Source organism: Drosophila suzukii, chromosome 3, assembly GCF_043229965.1.
Source record: "Drosophila suzukii chromosome 3, CBGP_Dsuzu_IsoJpt1.0, whole genome shotgun sequence".
Lineage (NCBI taxonomy): Eukaryota > Metazoa > Arthropoda > Insecta > Diptera > Drosophilidae > Drosophila > Drosophila suzukii.
The window spans coordinates 13,605,335-13,632,038 of NC_092082.1; the positions used below are offsets into that span (position 1 = coordinate 13,605,335).

Consider the following 26,704-nt stretch of genomic DNA (forward strand, 5'->3'; position numbering starts at 1 on the left):
TTGGCCCATCCGAACTGGCCACACCACAAAAAACAAAACAACAAATTTCGAGTGAAAATGCGGAAAATGCGTGCCACAAAGGCCTAAACAACTTGGAAAACACCGCGAAAAACAGCCAGAACTGCAGTGCCGCCCCCGCAGACTGTTTGATCCCCGGAAAACTCGGAAAATCGGAGAAAAGTGAACCGAGAGCAGGGCAAGGGAGAAGCAAAAACAACAACGACTCGCCATGGGCAGCAGAACTGAAAATGGTGAGTTTAGAAGAAAAAGTCCAGGAAAATCGTTCAGAAAGTGCGATTCGCACTCTCAGCGGTGGAAAATGATGTGGATTTAAAAGAAACTATTGGTTGCATTTTAAAACTGCTAAATTTTCGCATTTCGCAGCCGCCGGCAGCGGTTGCATTTTGGAGTGCAGTACATACACACATATATGCACATCAGCACTCCATGCATATACATACATACCCTATATTAGTGCTACCGGGAAGGCCCCGTTATCTGATTCCGGGGTGTATGTCTAATTGGAGTTGCTAGTTGGGACCTTTGTTCGCCGAGGAACTTCATCGGGGGTCTAGAAAAGGCATAGCATAGCTAATACCAGGTTTTCATGGCCATTGTACTATGCTTTAAGCGTGATAAAAGCAAGGATATCACATTACCTTACAAGAAACGGGTTAAAAAGTAAAAGAAAAGGAAGTAATTTAGATTTTGTAGTGTTTTTTAGTCTATTATCAAAATACAAATCATTTGTTTTATGTGTTTTCAAAGCTCTTTCTTAAAACCGGGATAAGATCAATATTTCCCGATCCTAATCATTAAAATGTTCCTATCTTTATTAAAGGTCCGTAAGTTTTCGTTTTTGTAGAGAAGGGTTTTTGCTGTAGGGAAGTAAAGTAAGTTCTGAGTAAAATTGATATTTCTTAGATGTGTATCTTTAATATTTGGTAACTTAATTAGTGCAAGTCTAGAACGGTCTTTATAAAAAAGTTTATAAGAAATACGTTCAAATAAAGTAAATAAAAGCCTAAAACTTTGTAAACATCATAATATTATGTTTCAGATCATAAATAATAACCATAGAAATCGATTTATAGGCAAGGAATTCTATTTTTATGGGTACAAAACTTTATAAAATGTTTATAGTCTATAGACTACCAAACCTTTTAGAAATGATTCCAGTTTCAGATCATAAATAATAACCATAGAAATCGATTTATAGGCAAGGAATTCTATTTTTATGGGTACAAAACTTTATAAAATGTTTATAGTCTATAGACTACCAAACCTTTTAGAAATGATTCCAGTTCGGCTAGAACCCACAACTTCTGGGGACATATCGCATTCTTGCCAACAGTTTTTGTAAGTTTCTTCCTCTTCGCCATTGCTCGATTTATAGAGAATGCTTTTGTTTGTGTTTAAAATAGATTCGAAATGGCTCTTTGGCCTGCGTCCGCCATTGTCGGTGTTTTCGAGTGGGTTTTATTGAAAATCTATTTTGCGAATAATCCGACTAGGCTGGCTATATCTCCCCCTGCCACTTCTCTGGGTGTATTTCACATTTGTCTCCATATCTCTTACATCGGCGGCGTTGCGATCATGGCGTCAGGTTGTTTATTCGCTCTCCCAAAAACCCGGGCAAAAGAAATGACTCTTTACTTTAGTTATTTTTGGTATTTCCGCATAAATAATTAAAAAAGGGCCTATCTTAGGATTTTAGTAAAAATTTAAAAATATTTATTTGTGATCATAAATTAAATATAGGTAATAAAGCTTAACAGGTGAATTTTTTTTAAATTAAACAGGTGTCCTAATTTTTTGTAAATTATAGATATTTTTTTATAAATAATTTATACTTTTAGAAAGGATTTATATTAAAAGATTTAATTACTGTAGTACATACTCATATTTAATGTTTTGGATTATCTAAAATCGGACTTTCATTAGACAAAGCGTTGAAATATAGATCTTACACGTGCCTGTACTTAAAGGTTTTTTATTGCAAGTGTTTACTGTATATTTATTTGTTTCAATATACATTTGCACTATAACGTCGCTGTTTTGTGTTTTTCTCTGTTTATTATTTTATTCGGATATTCGCATTCAATGGTTCTTTCGATGATGATGCTTTCGGGTGATGATGTCGAGAAGATGATGATGTATTTTGGCCTGATGCTATAAACGAAATGTCGTCGTTGTCACACAATGTTGTAGTTGTTGTCTCAGTTGCTGCTGCTACTTAGTTAGTCGATTTTTGTTGCGCTCGGATTCGCTTCGCCCGTCCGTTTCGCAGTCATTACACAAACAAAAAAAATTGAACGCAAATCTTACTGCGAAAACTCGCGAAACCAAAGCATTTTTCATGCGAGAATGTAGGGAATTTGTGTAAATTAATTTATTGCCTCTGCTCATGCCACTTGCTATCGGATGCCATTTTATTTAAATTTTCAAAAACATTCTGGCAGCCGCAGATCTTTTGATTTGGCATTTCTCTTTTTTGACAGGCGAACTTTTGTTATACGGATATTTATTAAATCAACTTAAATTCAGTCAATTGAATCTATATTTGATCAACCTAATAAAAGATTTATTATTTTAAAACCCTCACAAATATTAAAACAAATTGTATTAAAAATTCCCAAAATTGTCTTTAATATATCATTTTTTATTATTAGTTTTTCTTAAAACGTATGTACACCTAATAATACCTATATTTTCCGAAAAAAAAACATTAAACATAGAGCCATTTCGAATACTTTATGTGTAAGTTAGTACACTTAAAAGAATACCCCCTGTAATTCTTATGGCTGCTGCTTATGAATAATCGCCTGTGATAAGAGCAGACACATCACATCACATTGGTTACGCCAGTTTTGTTTTTGATTTGGCTCAAAGAGCCCCACCTTTTCCACCCGCCACCTGCCCCTTGGCTTCCTCTTCAGATTCTGCAGACAAAGTTGCGATGCCAAGCGAATTCTATTCCCGCAAAGAGCGAAGGAGGTGGTTGGGTTGGATGGGTTGAATGGGGGTGGTGCCTCTAGGCCCGCGCAGATGCTTTTTGCATATTTCATAATTCCCGCAGGTGGCTCCGACTGGGGCTACGTGGACTGAGCCCGGTACTGAGCCCGAAGACAACAATCAAATGGCCCCAAATGTCGGCTCCCAGGTGCCCCTTTTTGTATGCAACGGGGCATGTTTCATATGCCAAATGAATGATTGAGGAGACTTGAAGTCTAGCTTTCCTATCCTCATCCCATTAATATTTTCCTGATGGAATACTAGTCGTCCGTTTACAGGACATCTGCTAGTCTGGATTCTTGGCTTGTCTGGTTGTGCTTAGCTTGGCTTTTTGCGCTGTGTGTCGCACAACTCAAAAGGTTGCTCAACGTGGCCTTAAAAGTTTTTAGCCGTGTGTCAGCTAAAATGAAAGCAGGGAATTGCTGGCAAAAGTTTCAATGATTTCGAGATTTCCCCTGAAAGATATTAGATTTTTAAATATTTGCTGGAGTACATTTAAAAGGCTGTAATTTTGCTAAGCCTATTGATAAAGTATTTAAAATATCTAATAGTAAAATATAACATTTTCGTATTACTTTCATATACAACTTCTTAAAATTGTCAAAAACAAAAAGTTTTATTAAAATATTTAGGTTATTTACTAAATAATTGTTCCTTATACCTTACTGCAAGGAGCTTTTGTTAAGGGTTTTTCCAGTTTGTATATTGTACCCCTAGAACCTTACTAAATAGGGTATGAAAATCAGTCCCCCAAGGACCAAGTAAATGGTGACTATATCCATCAAATCTGTCATAATCAGGGTTTTAGCAAGGATGTTTTAGGTTAGAGGAGCGCTTAAATGAAGACTTCTCTTGGGCGCCTCTTTCATCTGTCTGCCTGTCTGTTTTTCTTATTTTTTTGTCTGGGTCAAGTGAATGGAGGTGAGGGTGTCCTTGCCAGCCTGCTACCTCCTTTCTTGGCCAGGCGTTTGTTGTTAACACCTTTCATGGTCTTCAGGACACGAGACACGGCATGGCCCAGTCATTGTCACAGGCAAATTAATTAAAGGACCCCCCCTGGGCGATGTCGTAAAGCATTTAGCATTTTAATTGCGCCATAAAACGAAGCGGGGGCGTACAGTCGTCGAGGTGTTAAGCAGGTGACTAAAGGAGGCCGGCTGGGCACTGGGGGGTTAAGGGGGGACCAAAGTGGATGTATAGCCGGGTAAGAGTTGACTCTGCTTTGGCATTTGCCGGCTAATTAGATTAGATTTGCTTGCTTAATATCCCCCAGCAGGATAGTCACAAAAGGCTTTAATGTCAATCTCTCTCTGCTCTTCGTCCATTTTGTGTAGTGCGCAAATCTCTGACTAACTGAAGAGTAATCCAATAGCCATTATTGAATCCTTTGGTTGCTTTTAAAGTGCTTAGATTGAGTTTGCTTTCGGAATTCAGGTGAATTCTCGTTTACGTTTACTTTTAGACTGTGAATCATATTGCTAAAAACGTATTTGTTTCTCTGTATGACCCCTCTATAAAACATATTATAAAACTAATGTTCTATTAACAGCGTCTAATAAAAAAAAATAGTCTGACTTTATTATTTTAAAATGTCAGAGTATGCATTTTTTAATAAGTCATACAAAGCATCGTTGTATTCACCGACACTGTGCATTCATTACAATGCCCAGTACTTTAATTTCCTGTTACTATGATATTTCTTGTATCCTTTAGTTACCGGGGAATACAGGTATTACAGAATTTAAATTGAATTTCCAGCAGGAAATCAGTGCATTTGCATCTGCCCTGTGGGCCAACTAAACTGGGCCAACGCAGGCCACACCCACTGGACACCCCGCGTTGACCTCCTCCTCCCGGAAAACCAGCCAAGACCACCCAAAACCCCCCCGTTTTGGGTACTGCAGTTGCCTGCGGAAGTGACAGACGGATGCTGGTAGTATCCTCGAGTCCTCGAGTCCTCGAATCCTCGCATCCTCGTATTCTCGTATCCTCGTACTCGGCACTTGGCCTCGAAATGCGATGCGCTTTTAAGCTCACACGTGCGGCGGAGCTTAAGCTCGGCCCCTCTCTTTCTGAGGGGTATAAACCTCTCTTTTTCCATCTCCATGTACCCCTCTCTCTTTCTCCAGAGAGCTATCTCTCCGTGTTGACCCAAATAAGATGTCGTAATTGCAGGCGAAAGGCGCGACATTCACGAATATGCAATTACATTAACCGAAGGGTGAAGAGAGAGAGAGAGAGACAGAGAGAGGAAGGAGCAACAGTCTCGTCCTTTTTTCTCCCTTCCTCTCTCTCTTTCTGTTTCTTTGCCAATATTCCCTGTACCATTTCTAGATTTCCCAGCATTTTACATAAATTATTTATTACGACGCATTTGGGGAAACGCATTTTGGCATCCCCCCGATGCTAAAAAGACGACAAAAAGTCCTCTGAGAGCATAAAGAGAGAGAGAGAGATAAGGGAGCCAGGAATCCCCGGAACTCATTTGGCTAATCGATGCAAATTATTTTGCAATTTGCCCGAGCGAGAGGGAGCATAGAAAGGCTAGAAAGAGATAGATTACTGACGCAACTTTGATTAAATTCAAGGTCCCGCTAGACAGAAAGTCGAGCTTATTGCGTTGTTTGCACTAAAATTATGTTGCATACTTTGGGGTGGAATCTCTGTGTGTGTTTGTAGAGGTTTGTTTGTATTTGTAGTGGAATCTAGGACACGCTTCACCTGACTTTCATCCCAAAATTGCGGGATGCACGCCACAATGCACACGAAAGGATGTGACTAAACTATAAAAAATAGTAATCCCAATAAGGGGAACTGTAAATATATGAAAATAATATCAAAATAAGACTGTTAGTTACCTTTGGGATATAAAAAAAAGGATTGGATTTTTCAGATTGGTTTTAATACACTTTTACACGTAGCAAACATAAAAAATCTATGATTTTTGATTTCATTTTTTAAATTTAATAATCCTTTTTATAATAGTTAAAAACAAAATTTATTTTATAAATATCTTAAAAATATAAAAAAACGCAATATAGGGAGACCTGCTTTTTTCTTATATTTTTTATAACATTAAAAATCCTAGGAAGTTTCTGAAACTTTAAAGATTATTTTCTCCCTTGTCAGATGAATAATGAAACCAGCTTATGAGAGAAAAAATTGTGATTTCTTCTGGTTTAACATTATTGGCAGCCACAATGCAGAAATCTGTCCTGTCGCCTCCTTATCGCTTCTTTTCTCCCCTACACATTTCATTTTTCTCTTTTCCCCTTAAGCAACGAAATTCTAAAAGCTTTTTTATTGCCCACTCAAATGATGAATGCATTCATCATCAGGAAAAGAAGAGGGTCGGGGGCAAATAAAATAACTGGCGTATTCCGTCAGGAATCAAATGCAATTTCAGGCTATAAATTGACAGATATGCAGGCGAAAAAGAGATGGAAAAAGCCAATAAAAAAGAGAAGGATAAAGCTTCAATTGATGGACACTTTTTTGGTCAATTTGCCAGTGATTTGCGAGGGTAATTGAATTGGAAAAAGTTTTATGCTTGAATGTAGGGTATATCATGATTTATGGGATAAAGTTTTAAGTGGAAAATAATTTGTAATATTTGGAGCCAGAAATATGCAAAAAAATCAACTTCGTTTGGGGATACTTAACGAAAATAATTGTGGCCGATGTTTTGACTTAGTTTTCAATAATTTCATTATGTAACTTTAAAAGAATATCCCTAAGTCGTATGGTCCTCGTCTGATATGTTCCCTTTCTGTTTTAAACTATTTCCATTCGGTTATCTGCTGGCTTTCGCATAAACAATTTGATTAAAAGTGTTTGAAACCCAGATTTAGATTGCCTTGATGGAAAATCACTTTGGGTATTTACATTCAATTAAAATTGAATTCGATTCCCAGGTAGAGCATGAAAAACATCACCGACTTTTATGAAGTTTTTTGCTTTTTATTGTTTTTGTGCCGTAAACATTCCAGTTTGGTTCGTTACTCCCTCCCTTTCTTTTGCCAGGCAGGACTCTCGCCCCTTCTCTCTTACGCACTTATGCTCACATGTCCAAGGTCCTTTTGTGGCCTGCTAGGAAGTGAAGCCACAGAACCAAGCAGGGATATAGGGATATATAGGCAAAAAACACAGAAAAACATAAAGGATGAGATGCCCAGTTACCAGAAGAACTACAACAACTGCAGTCGGTACGCAGCACACGCATACCAACTCACCAGGAAGGACAATAAAAGCAACAACAATAGCTACCAGGAGCAGCAGCAACAAGAAGGAGTAGATGAGGACACTTGGAGAAATATTATTGCAAATCAAATTTGTAAAAAAAATATCATATCTTTAGAATTTTTCTTAAATTGATAATCCTTAAAAAAAGTTTAAAGATTAGTGAACTTATTCTCAAAAGATCATCCAAAATTAAATAAAGAGGCTTAGAAAACAGACACAAAAGTAGACTTTAAGAAATGGCATAATACCATTTTTACTATCCCCCTTCAAGCGATTTTAAACCTGATTTAGCATTATGGAACTTTATTCTTGTACATAGTATTTATTTTACTTATTGTAAATAGTCTACCGATTTTTAATGACAATCCAGAATATCAAATGTTATCAGTTTTATTGAAATATCATCATTCATATATTCATCTTAGTATCATAGCATTTTAGGATCTAACATTTTTTTTTGGTATATAATACCATCAACTTTATGAGGTATACTAATAACCCCCCATCATTTTAGTGGATAACCCATTCAAAAACAAATTTCTTCGAGTGAGTGCAGAGTGGAGAGACCCGAGCAAATGCCACCCCAATAAGCATTTTGCCTCTGGGCCATGGGACATCGGGCGAACTATGTGGTAGGGAGGATATATAGCGAGAAAGAGAGGGGGCTAGAGAGTGTGAAAGAGAGGGGGAGACCCATACGCTTTAACCTGTTTTCCGCGAAGCTTTTACGCACTCGCAGGGCTCTCTTTTAATTTTGGCCGAGAGAGAAGAGAGAGGCAATTTGTTTTTTTTGCCACCCTTCTGGGGAAAAGCACACACGAAGGAGATTCTTAGCCGAGAGATTTTAGAGAGAAATTCAGAGAAAAAGAGACCTTTCGCCAGCGAATTGGCCCAGTATCCATTCGGCCGTGTTCCCATAATGTCCGCCAGCGGTCGTCGCTTCTGTCGCAGCCGTTGCCAAAGTTGTCATTGTCATCCGTACCAGCAGCAGCAGCAGCAGCAGCAGCAATATCCACAGCAGCAACATCTACAGCAGCAACACTAGGCAGCAGCAACTAGCAGCAACATTCACAGCAGCAACATCTATAGAAGAAGCGGAGCAGAAGCAGAAGCAGCAGCTTAAAAATACATTTTTCACAATGAAGCAAACGAGCGGAGGCAAGAAAAATTAGTGCCCGAGAAAATTAGTTTTTCAAGAAAAAATACAAAAATAACAAAAAGAGTGAGAGAGAGAGCGAGATAGAGTGAAAGAGTGGGGGGAGAAAATTCGAGAGAGTGAACAATGGTCGATGGGGTTTATTGGGTTGGGGGTACGGTTTTCGGTTCTCAATACAAAATATAAGAATTCCTGGTGGAAAAAAAGGAAAAAAAATATACAAATGGCACGCGCGTGGAAAAAAATAAAAAAAAACTCTGTTTTAGAATCCACCAAACTGTGCGAGTGAAACTGCAGACTTCGAGTGGTAAACGGATATATGTAGAGCTAAAAAGGAAGCCCCTTTTGCCGGGCAGAGTGTTTAAAAATATATATACAAAAAAGTGCAAAGAAATGTGTGCGAAAAAGAAAATGTTTTCGAGTCGCGAGGAATTTTCATTTGGTTTAAAGACAGTTTTTTTTCTTGTGGCCTTTTTGGTGTATTATACATACACAGTCGCACACGTTTTTCCCCCACACAAACACACTTACAAACTCATACGAGAGTTCGGGTCTTTTCCTCGGGTTCGTTTTTCATTTCGTACTTTTCTTTTTCTGTTTTTTTTTTTATTTTCCGTAATTCGGTGACGTTTTCGCATACAAATTATAAAGAGTTTTTCCGTGTGAGAGCTTGGAAAATGCATGTTCGGAACATATCATCGACTTGTCAACAAATTATAATCATTATTTGGCTCTAGGTGGAAATGCACGCCCCATTTGGCCCTCTTCTTCTTTCCACTGTTGGGGTTTTTTCGCTGGCTCATTTTCCATTTCCCTTCCGCCGCCTTTTGCGAGTGCATCGCAGCCAACTTCCTGCTCGAGCTTCTAAAGTGCAGGCTCGCCATGCTCTCTATATAAGTACACTAAAAAAAATAGGGGGGTTCAGTGTAGGTAAACCTTATCCGCCGCTAAAATGCACATTTTTTATTAAATTTAAAAAAAATGTTGAGTACATTTAAAATTTTTATAGAATAACAAAAAATATAGGTCTTTCCAAGCAACTATAGTTTTATTTTGCATCGGAATAAATTTTGTATAATAAATATTCCTCTTTATCTTCCAAAGTCAATAATTTTAATCTACGCATTTAAAATTTTCATAGTATAACAAAATATATAGGTCTTTACAAGCAACTAAAAAGGTATTTTGCATCGCAATTAATTTTGTATAATAAATATTCCTCTTTATCTTCTAATGTCATTATTTTAAATCTATGCAAAATGGTATGTTCAAGCAAAGGTCCTAAAATAATAGTAATATACTAAGTTCATATTTTTTTTTTAAAGAAATATATAGCTTACATACATTCCAAATTTTAAGTATTATTTATTTCGTTTATAGGCTTGAAAGACTTTGGAAGTTAAGTTTAGAGTAACATTTAAATTTTGGAGTTTGTTAATTCTGGTGGAGCTAATTTTTTTTGCTAAGTGTACTAGCTGGTTCTCATTTTTTAGGATTCTCCCACGCAGGCGCCTTGGAGCTCATTCTCCGCAGACTAGACAACCGCAACACATTTCCTAGTACTCGGCACTATGAGGAAGCTTTTTTGTTTGTCGCTTTGAGCGGTTGGCCGGAAAAGAAGACGACCGATAGGCGAAGAAAGAGAGGGTGTGTGTGTGTGATGAGTGAGTGAGCAGCTGTAAACAGCTAAACAGCAGGAAGGCCAAGTCGTAATACCGTGCCACATGCAACCCATAATTCCACTCCACCACCCCCCTCTCGGAATTCTGATTCCCGTATTCCGATTCCTCTCCCGAATGCAATTTTCCGACTCTTGTCCCAAATTTCGTTGGCGAACTTTGCCGTCGCCTTTTGCCTTTGCCTTCGCCTCATTTCCACCAAAAGCGGTAATAACAGGGGCAGGGAAAAGCGGTGGAAAAACGAAGACGACGACGTCGTCACCTTCGTTTTGGTCGTGTGCCACACGTCGTATGCGTGTTTCTTTTTAAGGCGGCTACGTCATCTGTCACCTGCCCACTTTTCCGCTTTTCTCTTGCGCGATTCTCCAAATCTCGTTTCTCGCTTTCGCATTTTTCGCGGGTATTTCCCCAGAATAAAAGATTCGCTGCGACTGTCACGGCATTTTGCTTTTGGCCAGGTGTTTTTGGCCCAAAAAGGGGGAGGGTAGAACCTCTTGAAAACCTTCATTCATCTATTCCCTCGTCGGCTTTGTTTATATTTGCATTTCTTGGTCTTATGGGTCTTGAAAGTATTTGTGAGAAACAAACGAAAGGAAAATCATAATTTGTCATAATTGGTTAACCCAAAACGTTAATTAGAAAACAAATTAGGGGTTCTTTTAAAATTGTATCATACTTAAAGTTAAGAAGTCACTTCTTTTACGAAGATATATTTTATTAAACAGTTCTAATCTGTGATTCCTTAATACATAATTCCAAAATAAATAGTATAGTATTGACCTTATAAAGTGATGTACTTAAATAGCAATTCATTTCAAAAAGATTACTTTAAAAATTTTAAAAGTACTTTATCATAAAAAATATTTTTTTTATTTTTAATCCTTTATATAAAATCCTGAACTCCTAGTTTAACATGAGAAAAAGAAGTAAAAGATCCTTTGGCTCAATAAAGTATTTCCTGGGAATTTTCCGTTGCCCTTATGCTACACCGCAGATTTTAATTATATAAACCAAAAGGCTGGGCTCCCTTTCCCAAGATTCCTTTACTTGCCGCTGAAAGCACCGACTTGCCTCAGTTATTTATGCAAAGTCCATTCAACTCGGACAGATAAACATCAAATTTTGAAACATTTTTTGGGTGTTCAGAGCACAACCCTTTTAATACGCACAAAAAGTGGACAAAATTAGCTACCTACTCCTATAAATTGTGGCAATCAAAAACTCTAGATAATTACGCTGAATGGGAACCAGTCGGGTGTTATGATGTGTGTGTGTGTGTGCTGTCCTTATAAGGATATTCGCCAGGAGCTCTGAGGAGGCCTGAAGATAAAGAGAGCAGGCGAATATCCACCCTTCTAATCGTGCCGAGGGCAATATTCGCATCATGAAATTTTCTCGGCTTTCGGCTCGTGCAGTTTTGAATATCAAAATAAATCGTAAACAAGGTCATATTGTCTACGAGTGTGTGATACACGGATACACAGTTTTGCGGAGGGATTCTCTCGATTTCTCGATTTCTCACTCTCTCTCTGTCTCTCTCGCCTGCGCGTTTTTCTCTCGGGGAAATGAAAAGCCCTCGACTAAAACTTCCTCCAACTTTGCAGATAGTAAAATGTGTGCCACAGGAAACAACAGGAAATCAAAGAAATCCTCCAAGAACCTGAACTATATAGACAACCAGAAGGAAATATCTCAATAAAAATAACACAAAACCGAGGAAAAAAGGAAAAATCAGCGAGAGAAATAATCACAAAACAACAACCAGAAAGAAAGAAAGCTTTAACTAAAATATTTTTAACTATACAATATACATACATATATATAAATTAATTATAGAAATAGCGACTTAAGTGTTTAGTGCATAAATGAATTAATTTTTAAACAAAACAACTGGGAAAATCAAGCAAGTGTACAGACCAAAAAGATTGGGCAGCTTCTGATTTTCGGTGATATGGTGTAAATGTGATAAACAACGTTCTAAAAAAAAAACCAACAACAAACAAACAACCAAACGTTTTAAAAACTCAATTACCACAATAACAAAGAAAGAATAAATACCTTTAAATAGTGTTTTATTTTTCCTCCCTTCGCAAAGTTTTTTGCCACGAAAATCCAATACAATAACTATTTATCTACAAATACTAAGCCTTGCATCGTATAAACAAACTAAACTACAAGTAAACTAATCTAAGTCGCACAAAACCAAAGCAAATCGAGTGAAAACAACAGCGTCAGAAATTTTTGGTTAAACCTTTTTTATAAAAAAATATTCTCTCAACTGCACTGCCGCAACTTTTCGACAAATATGAGTTTTTTCTGAAAGAATAATAAGGAAATTATTAAATATTCGTACAAATACTATAAAGAAAACTATGCAAAAATTCTTATGAACCGCAGACAAAAAGTTTATAAAAGACAAAAACTAACCACAAACGAAAATTTGTTAACAAATTTTTGGAGCTACATAAAACCGTGTAAACAAAATGCAATAGTCTAACTCACTTATTGAGGTAATCATTATGGGTTTAAGAAATTATAAGTTAATTACTTTTTAAAAGTATTACTTAAAATATAAATATAACGTACCATTGAAAAGAAGACATTTATTATTTTTTTCTAAAACTTTATAATATAAATTGTCTGTTCAGAGTTCAACCTAACTATTCCAATTTACTCTTCAGTATATCAACTTTTGATTTCCCTAAGGGTCGTTGGTGTTACTTTTTTAACAAGCAAATTTAAATAAATAAACTGAAGTTTTTGATTGCCTTATCAACTTCGTTTTCCGATTTCTTGTTTCGTTTCAGTACACTTGACATAAACTGTGATTATGAGTTCCACAAAATCTCAAGTAGCCCTAGCTACGAATATTCCAACCAATTTATCCTCTGCCGCTTCTGCCTCAACAGCGGCCGCTGCGGCCGCCGTTGTTGTTGTTGCCAGTGCCAACGCCGTCGTTGCCTCAAACACCAACTCATCCGGACTGGGTTCAGGATCAGGATCGGGAGCAGTACTATCAGGATCAGTAGTCACTGGAGCAGCCACTGCCGGAGCAACAGGATCTACAGTCACAGCAGCCACATCCGCGGTGGCATCCTCCGTTGCCACCATCTCGAGCAACTGCAGCAGCAGCAACATCAACAACAACTGCGGCGAGGAGTGCCAGTCGGCGGCCGGATCCTCGAACTTGGGACGTCAGAACAGCTTTGGCAACAGACGAGTGAGTATTGCCCACAGCCCAAGGTATATTTAGACCATTAACTTAAGATTGTGATGTTCCTTTAATAGTTAGAACTAGGGACTAGATTTATTAAATGCTGCTTTCAAGATAAAATGTATTTTATACAACTAGAAGTTCTACACTTATAGAGCACGCAGTTCAGAAAAAAAGTATTTTGCATCTGCTAAAAAATTTAAAAGGTATTTAAAGTATGCAAAAAATTATATATGTCTCCAAAGAAACATCGAAAAACAAGTATAGGTATACAAATATTCTTTTTTAGTTAATTTCCATAAATATTTAGATGCTAATAAACTCAGAATAAACGTAGGTACCTTTAAGTAAGATATATAGTACCATAGTCAGATATATATTTTGTACCGCCCTTTATAAACATATTTCTTAATGATGGTATGATACAATGTATAATACATAAGCCATATCAAAAACTACGCATATCATGTAAAATAGGTTAGTATAAAATAGTTCAGACAGGCGAATGCAGGGATTATAGAACTGGGGTATATAGGTCAGGTCTTGTCAGGTGTCGTGTTGCAGTTGGGTTCTCATTTCTCCACTCCTTATCATCATCATCGTCATCATCATCATCTCGGCCCTGCTCTCGATTCTGGTGGCTCTCTCTTATCTCTGTTTCTCTCGCAGGATGCACACACATAAGTGCAGCCATGAACTGAACTCTCGAGCAAAGGATACACGCCCAAAAAACGTCTAATAAACTGGGTCAGGTCACTGGCAGTCCAAGGGGGGTTACGGGTTGCAGCGTACGGGGGACTTTATGGGGGTGGGGATTACGGTTCTGCGAATCGCATTTGCTGGAAATTCCCCAATCGACCCCGAATGGCAAAAGTGTTGCAATTGGTAAACGTGTTTCTGATTGCTCCTGCTGCAGTTCGTTACTGCCCCACAATCCCAGACAGTTCTAAACGCTTTTTGCCAACAGAGTTCAAGGTTTATGTGTGAGTTGGTGGGTGGTTGGTTGGTTGGTTGGTGGGTGGGTGGTTCGGTCGGTCGGTTGCCTTGGTTAACTGCTCATGCAGGATTTATCGTCAATCATTGTTTATGTGCTGGGCGATAGAGTGGTTTCCCTGGGCCCCCCTTTTCTACCCTCTCCCCTGAAATTTTTTGGAGCACTCGCTGGCAGCTGCTAGTGCTTTTTGGTGCTGCTGCGTGGCTCCAAGGTCGATTTATTGATTTTTCCCACAATGAAAGTTAAATGGGCGTACCAGATTCCTGGAAATCACTTTGAAAGCCACTTCGAAGAATTGGAAAATTAGCCTCGCCTGAGGTTCGACAGCAAAGTTGTTTTTCCTTCTATAAAATCTGCCAATTGCAATAAACAAGCCGGGCAATAAAGTTTTTCTTTGAGCGAAAAATCTGGAAATTGCTGAGAATTTTTTGGCTTGCCGAAGTTTAAGGTCAAAAATATAAGTATGTACCTATAAAATGTACGCTCAGGAGTTTTGGTATTCGAGTTACTTGTTCAGAAAATATCGGATCTACTCCGTTCTAAATGATTTAGCCATTCTTAGTACTCTAAGTTTTTTAGTTAACCTTTCTTTAGCCAGGGTATGGGTTTTTAAAAAATACCATTTAAATTCCTAAAGATTCATTACCATTTATAAATTAAGAGCTTAGACCAAAGCATCTTTATACAACGAAACCCTAATCCTTTCTTATTGAAGCTTCAAGTGTTAATTTAGCCTGTTGGCCACGTCAAGTGACTTCAACAGCTGATTAATGATGTCAGTTTCTGTTGGTCCTCGTATAGCAGAAAATCAATGCGGGCAAACAAATAAAGGAACGAAATTAATGTGCCTGATGACTAAACTTGAACGATTGGCCGACAGACTGAACGCCTCACTGCGTTTATCCTCCGGTTTCCGTCCTGTCCTTCAGCGCGCGAGAAATGTCAAAAGGCAATCCTGGGCGTACTATATAAGGTATATCATACACATTATAAGCCTAGCACGGCAACCAGGCGGAGTTTACTCTCCGGTAACCTTTTCGGGTTTTTCCTGTGTGAGCGGGTCGTTTGTTTTTTACATTTCAATGAGCCAACAATTGCATCATGGATTGACTTTGAACGCCTGCCTCTTTTTGCTAAAGTAAAACCTCTATAAAGCGAAGCTCAAATCAAAAAAAGGTGTATACATTATGAAAACTGAATTATATAAACAGAGTAAACTAAACGTCAGTATAGCAATTTAATTAAACTGAAAATCGAAAATGAAAGCAAGTTTTGATGCTCTAAAATACTTGTCTACCTATGAATATGGTGATTTCCCTTAAAAGCCTTTGGTATATAAGTTCTCGCTTCGAAGTTCGCCTGTGGACTCACCCCTGGTAAACTTTGACATTCGCTTGTTACTAATTCGAAACTAATTACTTCACCCCACGACTGCTTTTCCTTGCAGGGCAACATGAAGGGCAAACATCTGACGCGCAGCCATGCGATGCGTGAGTCCACTTCGCCACCTCGCACGCCAACGCCGCGGGCTGCCTCCGAGCAGCAGCAGCTCCAGGGGGAATCCCACGAGCACAATAATAACAATAACAATATCAACAGCAAAGCACAATCAACTGGGAGGGGTAACTCGCCGTTGATGGAGACGCCAGCCGTGATTGTCACTAGTCAGCAACCGCAACAGCAGCTGCAGCAACAGAATGTGCCCCAAAAGCCGCAGCAGAATGTGCCACTCAGCAACGAGGCCGAGTTCCCAAAGCTTTCGCCTCCAAAGAAGTCCGGCGGCCAACACAATCGCACCAACAGCAACGGCAGCGGCATGGAGTACAATAACAACAGCGGCACCAAGAAGTTCGTGGTTGACCTGAAGGCCAATGGATTGGACAACAAGCAGCATAACAACTCCTCCACGGGTGTGATCTACAACTCCGGGATGAACTACAAGGCGGCGGATCGCCATGATCGACACGAGCGTCACGAGATGTCCAGCCAGAACAGCAATCTGAGCAACAACCACGACGAGGAGCCGTACCATTATGAGCCCAGGGGTGGAGGCGGAGGCAAGAAGCATCGCGCCAACACCAATGCCAAAGGTAACAAACCACGGTTGAAGAATCTCGGTGGCAGCTCATCAGGAAGCATTGATTTAGGCGGCAACGGCGGAGGAGGCGGTGGAAACGGAAATGGTAACAACATGTCCAACAATGGCCTGTCCAACAACTCGAGCAACAACACCTCGGGCTTTATATCGCGCGGTAAGTGGCGGCTTTTCGTCTGTGGCCAAATACCCCGGCTCATCACTCACTGATTCTAGTCTTTCATCAATCAGAGAACTCGAGCGAGCAGTATACGGACTATGGCGGCACCGATCTGATGGTCTTCTTCCGGGACACCCTCAATAAGAACCCCAAGGACCGCAATATCCTCTTGAAGATCGAGAAGGATCTAATAGACTTCGTCCAGGAAAATAGGTGAGCGGGCGTGCTTTTCAAGGAAGAACCAGAACCAAGTTGGGATGTTAAAAATATTGTGTTAAGGAATTGGAATTTATACTATGCATTATTGCTTAGATCTTCTATTTTAAAATCTAATCAAGTTTACCCTTTTTCCTTTATAGTCGCGGTTGTGAGTATCGTTTTCCGCCAGCATCCTCGTACAATCGTATGCTGATCCATCGCACGGCCGCCTTCTTCGGCATGGAGCACAACGTGGACACGGAGACGCAGCAGTGTGTGATTGTGGCCGTGGCCAAGAACACGCGTATACCGGAGGTACTTAGTCGCATATGAACCGCATATAATATTAACTAATTACTTCATCAATACTCTTTCAGATCCGCTTTCAGTCGATGGTGCGCGACGATGCACGCAAGTCAATTTTGAAGCGAGACACGCACAGCTTCGACGAAGTGCGTCAGTCACCGTACTTGTGTCCCCTCTCCCTGGATCGCAAGGCCAAGAGCTTCGAGGAGCGGGAGGAGGACTACGATCGGGCGCGCAGCCGCATCTTCAGTCGAACGGGAGGCAATCATGACGGATACTCCGGCGGTGGCGAGGAGGAGTGCTACGGTGGTTGGGAGCAGCAGCAACAGCAGCAGAAGCAGTCTCAGCCGCCCAGACCGAAGAGGCCCAATGGGAAGATGCTGCAGATGCAGAATGTACGATTTCTGTAGATGTATACCATAAACCATATATTTAATATAAATTTTCTATAGTCCACGGAATCACGTGATGGCATGAGATCCGCTGGAGCCGTGCCCAAGTCGCACAACTTTGGAAACTACGGCGGACCGCCAAGTTCAGGCGGTCCTGGCAACAATTCCTTGCCGCGGGGCGACTCAACCAACTCGATCAAAAGTGGACGCGGTGGCTTCGTGAAGCAGGACTCGACTGGCAGCACTCCATGGCGACTGTCTCCTTCCAGCAGTGGGTGAGTAGCCTCAGAGTCTGTTTTTTTTTTGACATCGTTAGACGCAACCGGTTTCACTGAGAGAAGAAATTATATTTTAAGTAGCTAAACATTTGATAGTAACTAGTGTAATAGATTTACTGAGGCGGGTATAATACTTTAAGCATTTAAATTTCTTAACTAATTTTTAAAGTCATTCCCATATTTTGTCTAATCATTCTTCATAAAAACCTTAAATATTAACTACAAATGCTCCGAAAATAGTAGATAATGATTTCGTTGTAATGGTACAAAGTACGAGAGTATCTAAATTTAATTTCAAGCTAAAATCAAAAGATATCCAGCCAAGTGAAGCCGGTCAGAAGATAAACTTTATGTTAAAACCATGTCCATGTACCCAAACTCAAAATCGCTCTCGCTCCATTTCTTAAATTATGAATAATTTTAAATTGACAAACCTTAAAAAAAAATACCCGAAAAAAACCAAACCAAAAACATTTTTGTATGCAATCCCCCGACAACAACAACAATAACAACAACAAATGAACCAACCAACATATAAACCAACTCGAACCTCCCACCGTCCAGCTACAAGACGCGCACCCAATCCGTGCGCTCCGACTCCGTAACTCCATCGCCCACGGGCTACGGCAGCGACAGGCAGACGCCGGAGTTGAACCACCCAGCCATGGTGACACACAGCCGGGTGGCACCACCCATGTCATCGGGTGGTGGTGTTGTCGGCGGTGGAGGACCAGGAGCAGGCGCCACCTCGCCCGTGGATATGGGAACAGAAGCCACCGGGGCTGATCCAACGTCCTCGTCCAGTTGCTCGTCGGGAACGTCGGGACTCGTCTGGGCCGTCACAGACATTTCGAATGTGCCAATTGGCAGCCTCCTCATTGATCCGCAAACCCTCCAACCAATTGTCAATGCAGACGGGTAATTTACAAAAACTAAACCAAAAAAAATTAAACCACACAAACAACTAAAAAATATGATAATACTTAAATCGCTGCAAAATTATCGCATTTGTTTACTGCAATTGCTTTTATTTAATTTTTTCTTCGATTTACACATATTCTAACTCGAAAAAAACTTAGCGACCATTGCGGCTTTAGGACACAGTTTTATATATATTTATATATATTTCTAAATATATAGTTCGGCATTTGTTAAACCTTATACCTATAAAAGTTATCTTAAAGACTAACTTGTAGTAATGCATATCTTATTCCACATTCTGTACAAAAAATTATTTGCATTTGTGTGAACTTTCCTTAATATCTTAACGTAATTTAAATTATATAAAATATTAAAAAATAAATTTATTATTATGTTTTCTCACCAGAATCTTAAGGGTAACATCTAATTTTTCTAAGTCAAATTTTTGCGAGAAAGTTATATGCCTAGATTAAAGTATCGGAAGATTAGTTTTATTTCGAATACCTTATTAAAAAAATTACATAAATATCTGTGTTCAGTACGCAAAAGTTATTTGCTTGAAGCTTAACCAAATATTTAACCATATTTAAAATATCCTTATATAACTTTAGCCATGTTATTCAATATTATTTACCATAAATATTAATACGTTATTATATGTGAAATATGCAATATTATTAGCTTTTCATTTTATCGTGAAGACATATTGATGTTGTTTTTGTAAATTATCTGCCTAATCTCAAAGTAAATTAACCGACACCAAGCGCAACACCAACTGCTATCGAATATAACTATTCGCCTCTCACCTCTCTATATATCTCTCGATCTGTGCCTTTTACTTCCACGCTCATAGACACCGAAGAACACAGAACACATGGGCGTTATTCCACTATAAAAACAAATCACTCCACTTTCCATACTCTCAAAAACAGATTCACCAAGCTTGCCTCTCCAGCGTTGATCGAAATTTCAAGATTTTTAGCTATTGAATGAATGAGTTGAATGTATCGTGTGTTATCGTCTATCGTCTGCCAGTGTTGTCGTCATATCATAATTGTTGTTCGTTCAATTTGCATTTCGCATTGTATCAATCCAATCAGTCAAGCCATTTGTTGTTGTTGTTTTTTCAATTACTTTTATATAATACTAAATGTCTGTCGCTGCCGTCGCGTCGCTAACACACTGCAAACCCAAAACAAAGAAAAAATAAAAACCAGCAAAACTGTGGCAACTCTGTCAGCAGCCGCTTGTGTTGACTGTACTTTCCTTTTAAATACTTTATTAAACTGTGATTAAAATAAAAGTAGGAAACATATTAGACAACTTTTAAAACAACAAAATGGAATTCTTATTCTTACAATATAAAACGATATGTCATCTTTTTTGATATATTGGTTAGCCCTAATATTTTAATCGCAGTTCTATACTCTTTGTACCTTATTTCCTATTCGAACGTTGCATGCTGCCGAGCGAGAAAAAATACCTGAATAACACACTCAATCCTACCAGTAAAAAAGGGATGATTCAAATACACAAACCTAATAATTGAATTCGATTTTTGCAGTTCCATCTACCACTACGACCCGTCCAATCTGCCGCCCAACCAGGCGCTTCAGCACACGGGCAATCAGTACCAGTCGCAGAACCAGGGGAACACCTCCTCCGGTGGCTACAACAACTACCGCAAGTCGTCGCCACATCAGCAACAGCAGCAGCATCAGTCCCAGCAGCAACATCAGCCACAGCTGCAGCAGCCACAGCAGCAGCATCAGCAACCAACCCAGCAATATGCCACTACTGAGCTGTCCTGCAGCTCAACCGAGAGTTATGCGGAGGAGGACGCCCAGTCGCCGGGAATGGAGTGCTCCGAGGGATACGAGAGCTATGAGCAGCAATCGTTGCCTGTCCAGCAGCAACATTCGGGCAACGGGGACTCAGCAAGCATCAAGGGCGACGATTGTGATAGCCTGACCAGTGCCACTGCCTGCCTGAGTATCACGACCTCTACATCCACGAAGAACTATGATCGCATCGAGGTGCAGAAGTACAAGAACCAAGCCACCAGTCCGAATATACCTGCCTGCTGTGCCGTGGTTGAGAAGCTGGAACTGGAAGCTGCAGTGCAGCAGGAGCAGGAACAAGAACCCATGGCTGGACCCTCCTCTTCCGGTTCCGCCACCTCCTCGGTGGGCATTACTGAACTCCCATCCAGCCAGACTCCGCTGCCGATGGCAACGCAGGTTAATTGTGACCTACAATCGGTGTCGCCCAGCTCCACGCCCTACAGTCAGTGCGAGGTAAAGACTCCTAGCCAGAGCCACGCACCCAGTGCCGCCGTCGAGGAACCCAAGACAACCACCTGGACGTACACGCAGAGCTACCAGGCGCCAGACGGATCTACCGTCTTTCACACCACCACTACGCCCAATGGGGCAGCGCCCTACTGCGCCACCACATATCAGCAGGGGGTGAGTTCATCTAGAGATAAAAAGTGTTCCATACTAACAGTCTAACCCTTACCTTTTCAGCCCGATGGCAGCATCTATGCGGTCCCGCAGGGCATGGTCTATGCCGCCTATCCGCAACCCGGCGTGGGCAATGCCGGTGGGGCCTCACAGCCGCTCTTCCAGCTGACAACCAGCAGTCATCCGCCCGCTCAGACACTCTTTGCCTCCCCGGAGGCAGGCGGTGAGATACCCGGCGGCACCTACATGATACCTGTCTTCGATCCGGCTCAGCAGCCGCGTGAGGGACTCATCCCGGCGCAGGCCATCTACCAAGCGGGACCGGGCGGACCGGGAGCCACCACAGTGATGCCAATGGCGACGGCGGCTGCCTATCCAACGGCCCAGTTTGCCACGGCAGCAGCTCCCAATGGAGGGCCCATCTACCAGGCGCCGCTCATCTACTCCAGCGAACCGGGCGGTGGTGCCCAGCTGCAACAGCTTCCGATGGCCCCGTATCCGATTCAATACTCCTACCCGTACTACCACCCCATCTCGTACTATGTGCCGCAGCAGGCGGTGGCCGCCGCGCCCATGGTGACCTCTCAGCCGCCAGTAGGTCAAGCCCAAATGCAACAGCAGGCGCCGCACACGGGAGCTGGCACAGCTACTGGTCCACCCACTGTGGTTTCAGGTAGGGATCAAAAACAAAAGGTTATCATTTTCCTTTCATCATTATACAAATGCTTTTCCTTTTCAGTTTCAGGCCAACAGCACCATCAGCCGCATCAGCAACACCACCATCAGCAGCAGCAGCACTCGAGCAACGGGTCTGTGGTGACCTCCAGTGGCTATGGCACACGGGTGAAGCGCACACCAGGCGGTGGCTCCATCCACTACAATCCCAGCTACACACCCAGCTCGGTGACTCATGCCGGTGGCACCCATCATCCGTCAGCGGGCTCTGCCCAGATCATTGCTGCGCCGGCGGCCAGCACAACCACATATCATGCGCTGCCCACGCTGACGCTGGCCCACGGTGGTGCAGCGACCGGCACGGATCTCAGTGGTGCGGGCGGTGCCCATGTGTACGCTGTGCCCGCTCAACATGCCGCGCTGATCCCAACGAATATCTTCCCCTACGCAGCGGCGGCGGCAGCAGCAGCCGGAGGTCCAGGAGGTCCTCCAACGGCTCCTCAGGTGGTGCAGCAGGCCCCACCACCACCTCCACAGAGTGCTCCCCATCATGCGCTCATCACAGCTGCTCCGTTTTACCCAGCCAGTGGTGGTAACATGGATCAGAGTGCCTCACAGTCGGCTCCTAGTACTCCAGCGGCTCCTGGAAGGCAGGCTCCGCTGTTCAGCACACCGCCGGCTCCAAATAACGCAAGCAGTGGCAACAGCAGTGCGGGCGGCGGCGGCAACAGTGGTGGCTACCACAGCAACAGTTCCACGCCGCACTACTACCAGAGCCAGAACAGCAACGAGGGCTACACCTCGCCTTATGAGAAGAGGAACCATGGCGGTGGTGCCTCAGGAGCCCACACCGTGGGAGTACGCAAGCCATACCACCCAGGTGGCTACAATCCAAGGCATTCAGTTCCCCTGGGAGGCATGCCGTCTGGAGCAAAGACTCCGCTGCTGAACTCAAACAATGAGCCCACGCCGCGTGCCTCGCCAAGCAGCGTGAGCTTGGGCGGAGCCTCTTCGTCCGGTGGAGCTACTAGCTACCAACATCGTGGGCCACCACCCCACACGATGGGCGTAAAACGAGACAACAAGCCCAACCAGCTGCCGCTAATCAGTGGACCACCGCCCAGCTATGCAACAAACTCAAGTCCCGGCGTCACCAGCTACGAGGCCAAGCCACCTGTCCGTCTGAATGCCGGAGCCGCCAGTTTCCGGAGTCAGAAGTCCATGAACCAGGACTATCGGCGCAGTGTGTCCCAACGGAACTCGCCCAGCGCCAATGGAGGCGGAAATGGCAGCCACGAGAGCAGCAACAACTCGCCCAACAGTATTTTGGGCAGCCAGAGCAACAGTGCTGCCAACACGCCGAATGCTGCCGCACCACCACCTCAGCCACAGACCACATTGGTGAGCCACTCTGGAGGATTTGTGGTACTGGACCAGACCACCGGAGCCGCCATGAATGCCTCGCCGCCCTCGCTTTACGGCGGCGGCGGTCCAACTGCAGGACTAGGTGGAGGAGCAGGTGGCGCTGCTGGAGCGGCCGGCTCGAATGGTGGCCATCAGCCGGGTGGCGGCGGTGGCGCCCGCTCGCACATTCCCACTGCCCAGCTGCACCACAGTGCCGCCGCTGCCGCCGCCGCAGCTGCTGGCAGCCAACAGGCCACGGCGGCGGTGCTGAGCGGCGTGGCCGCTGCGGCCGCCCTCGGTGGCTACAATCCAAACGGGGCGTCCGGTGTGTACTTCAAGTATGGCCAGACGTACTTTGCCCATGTGAGTAACCACTAATGTTTTGTAACATTCAAGATTTATAATGTATTTATCCCTATATCCTAGCCTTCGGTGGCCTTGCCCAACAGTCGACGATCGCCGTCGAACGATATCCGGCCGCAAATGGCGCAGGTGGCCGGCATGTATCCCACAATGATGATACAAGGTGGGCACAATTCCTAAACTGACTGAAAATTGTTGGTCACGTAGTAAACAAACACAAACTTCATGTAGACACGTCTGTATCTAGTCTTCTTATTTGATATTATTGATATCATAACTTGATCTACTGATATCGGATTTTAATCGGATTTTTTAAATAACAAAGCTAACAACTTCCTTGCTTCCTTTTTCCAGCGCGTCATCCCAGTCGCCATCCGAACCCGAACTACAAAGGTTCGCGTCCGCGGTAAAGCCAGCCGGAAAACCCATATAGGAAACCCAAGCAAAACAAAAACTACATACACATAACGGCATACCTAAGATAAATATAAATAGCAACCTAATCTAGTGGAACATAAAGTAGTTGACAACCATAAAACCAGATGAAGTGGACCGGATAGACGGATGGAAACGCAAGAGCAGCGCATAAGGAGAATAGAACTCGTCGAGTGCTGGCCGCAGAGTTGTCGGGCATTATTGGTAGCAACTGGAAAGGAAGGGGGCGTGGCAGGGACTCAGTCGCCAGGTCACCAGAAAACCAAACTAAACTATCCATACACCATGAACACCACATGAGAGCCGGGGAGCGAAACAGAGCGAAGCCATCACTGTTATCTTCCGCAGCAAGCGAAGGGAAAGGGGGGAAAAACCGACAAAGCATAGCATATAGCCTCTATATAGTTAAGGAGTATTGTACGGATATCGCTACAATAACTGAACCGCTACAGAAGAAAACAATTGAATGCTGTATATTTTGTGCCATTATAAATAGTCTTTAATAAAACAAAAAATCGAGTACCCGAAGAAGCAATAATTGAACACACACACAACGACGGCCCCCCAAAAAACGGACTTTCGAACTGAACACTCGACCGATACGTAACTTCCACTCCCCTTCTCGAGCATATATAGGATATTCAGGTAGACTTTAGTTCCGAGAGAGCTCTCGAAAGGACCGCAAATAGACTGAGAGAAGTTTCAGAGATGGAATCGACAACCTCAGAGGCGCTTGCTATTTGCACGCTAAAGCAAGAGAATCTCCGGGAATTCTCGAATACTATTTTAACAGATTATTTTCAAAGCTGCTACCAAAAAAAAATGTATGTTCAAAATTTCAAATATTGCCTTGCTTTGGTGTGCTTAATTGAATGCGTTTTAATTATGTTAGAAATCTCAACCGAAAGCTAAAGCTAGAATAGAAACTCCATCAACTAATCGACCGACCGGACAACCTGGCCCTCTGGACCCGAGGATCCCCAAGATCTGCCGCCAGAATTGGGGCGAGTCTTATATCTAATTTTGTCCAGCAAAATTTCGTGTAAAGCTCTTCGAAACAAGTCTCGACACAAGCCACTTAATCTGTTTATTTAAGACCTATGAAATCTAAAAGTAAAATACATCTATCATTTAGAGAGTCAATTATTATTATTTTGTAATTTTAATTAATGAAAATTTGTTAAATATGATTTTTGATTTGAATTTTTCCTTATTACGTTTATGTTCTTTCGAAATAGAATTTCCTTATAATTTCCTGTTCCTTAATGCAAAGAAGCTGCAGCTAAAATTCGTTGTTACTCGTAAGCAAAATAAAAAACAGACAATGGAGTATGATGAGTAGAAGATGGAGGAGTTAAGCAGCTATACATTTATTGTTAAACAAAATAATTAGCTTAGCGTATAAACTACATATGTATATGTACCATCTAATAATATATAGGCAAGTGAAAAGAAAAGAAAAACAAACAAAATGCGAAAATCGAAAAGTATAATAAAAGAGAAACCACATGATTAGTTAAAGTTAAAACTTGTGTTGCCTTTTTCTGTTGCTTATTACTTTACTGACTTTCCACAGCAAATGGTTATGATTTTCCTGATTTCCTGATTTCCGCTTTTGTACAACGAACTTTACAAGCAATGGCAGGACTTCTCTCGCCCCGCTCGCTCGGAACTTCTAGAACTGCATGTCTAAATGTACATAACAATAATTTACACAAATCTGAAACGCGACTACGAGTATATATATATACATATAGCGTGTAAGTAGGTTAGTGCCGCCGGCCAGTCTAGAATTTTGGATCTGCCAAAAAAATACAACCAAGATATCACTCAAACGGCAACGCTAGCTCGCTCCAAAGCAATCGGTCATCTATCATTTTCGAATCCTGAACCATAACATTAACCGATAAGTATAAATAGCTTTCGACATAAGGTGCGCTAGGAACTCAGCTTGATACTTGATAACTCATATATATAGCATTATAGCCGATAACACAACAGTACCAAATAAGTTAGTGAACAAAACTGCTCAAGATTCGAATCTAAATACCGAATGATACTTATTATTATAAGCACCGAATCGTATTGTACCAGAAAACCACACAGAAAACGCTTTGTTGGCTAGTCCCGCGCCAGGAAATGAAAATAAAAAAACAGGATGGGAGGCAGGATCGATGGATTGCCGGGGGAAAGTATCACAGTATCCTGAAGTATCGAACATTTGCTCCTGTTGTGCATTTCTTTGTTTGTTGCTCTGTTTGTTAAAGAAACCACAAAAAAATCGTTGACGACTAAAGAATGTTGAGAGGGTAAGGGAAGGTGGGGATAGTTGGGAAAGTTGGGATAGTTGGGGAATGTGCAAGAGAAGGCAGGACAAACGCGGAATATGTTATACAATAAACTATTATTATTATTATCGCATCATGATAATTCGGTCTAATTGGTAAATGCAACACTGTAGCTCCAAACCGCGACAACCAAAAACCACAGCAACCAGCAACTCGAACAACCAAGCATGCAATGAGATAAAGACACAAAAAATGGGACGAGGGCGGCGTTTTTACCGACGAGGATAACTCTATTGGTAATGATGATGGTAATGATAATTATTATTAACAAAAAAAAAACAAACAAAAACCACAAACCAAAAAAATGTATTTATTTATTTTAATTTATATATACACTAGAGAGTTATTACAAATATATATATAT

General features: G+C 41.7%; 2 protein-coding genes across 8 annotated transcripts; both read left to right on the forward strand.

The window, feature by feature from the left end:
* enc (R3H domain containing protein encore) lies at positions 1–25,520 on the forward strand. Of its 7 annotated transcripts, none has more exons than XM_036816454.3 (14): positions 1–251; positions 12,900–13,312; positions 15,748–16,390; positions 16,448–16,552; positions 16,612–16,768; positions 16,915–17,068; positions 17,131–17,454; positions 17,512–17,726; positions 18,294–18,647; positions 20,215–21,118; positions 21,179–21,788; positions 21,855–23,557; positions 23,621–23,720; positions 23,912–25,520. In XM_036816454.3, exons 2-14 carry the CDS (start codon positions 12,923–12,925, stop codon positions 23,965–23,967), a joined length of 5,715 nt encoding a protein of 1,904 aa, XP_036672349.3. In that variant the 5' UTR covers positions 1–251; positions 12,900–12,922; the 3' UTR covers positions 23,968–25,520. The 7 variants fall into 7 exon arrangements, with proteins under 7 accessions (XP_036672349.3, XP_065721182.2, XP_036672346.3 ...); XM_065865110.2 differs by having other exon boundaries at positions 16,627–16,768; XM_036816451.3 differs by having other exon boundaries at positions 15,748–16,552.
* Rdh (Red herring) lies at positions 7,803–11,835 on the forward strand. Its single transcript, XM_065865111.2, has 2 exons — positions 7,803–8,415; positions 11,697–11,835. Exon 1 carries the CDS (start codon positions 8,177–8,179, stop codon positions 8,300–8,302), a length of 126 nt encoding a protein of 41 aa, XP_065721183.2. The 5' UTR covers positions 7,803–8,176; the 3' UTR covers positions 8,303–8,415; positions 11,697–11,835.
* Positions 25,521–26,704: the final 1,184 nt, after the last annotated feature.

Bases quoted from the DNA above. Each gene is read 5' to 3' on its own strand.
- enc (XM_036816451.3), top strand. From the start codon at position 12,923: ATGAGTTCCACAAAATCTCAAGTAGCCCTAGCTACGAATATTCCAACC. The intron at 16,553-16,611 runs GTAAGTGGCGGC...CACTGATTCTAG, and splicing joins CTCGGGCTTTATATCGCGCG to TCTTTCATCAATCAGAGAAC. The intron at 21,119-21,178 runs GTGAGTTCATCT...TTACCTTTTCAG, and splicing joins CCACCACATATCAGCAGGGG to CCCGATGGCAGCATCTATGC.
- Rdh (XM_065865111.2), top strand. From the start codon at position 8,177: ATGTCCGCCAGCGGTCGTCGCTTCTGTCGCAGCCGTTGCCAAAGTTGT.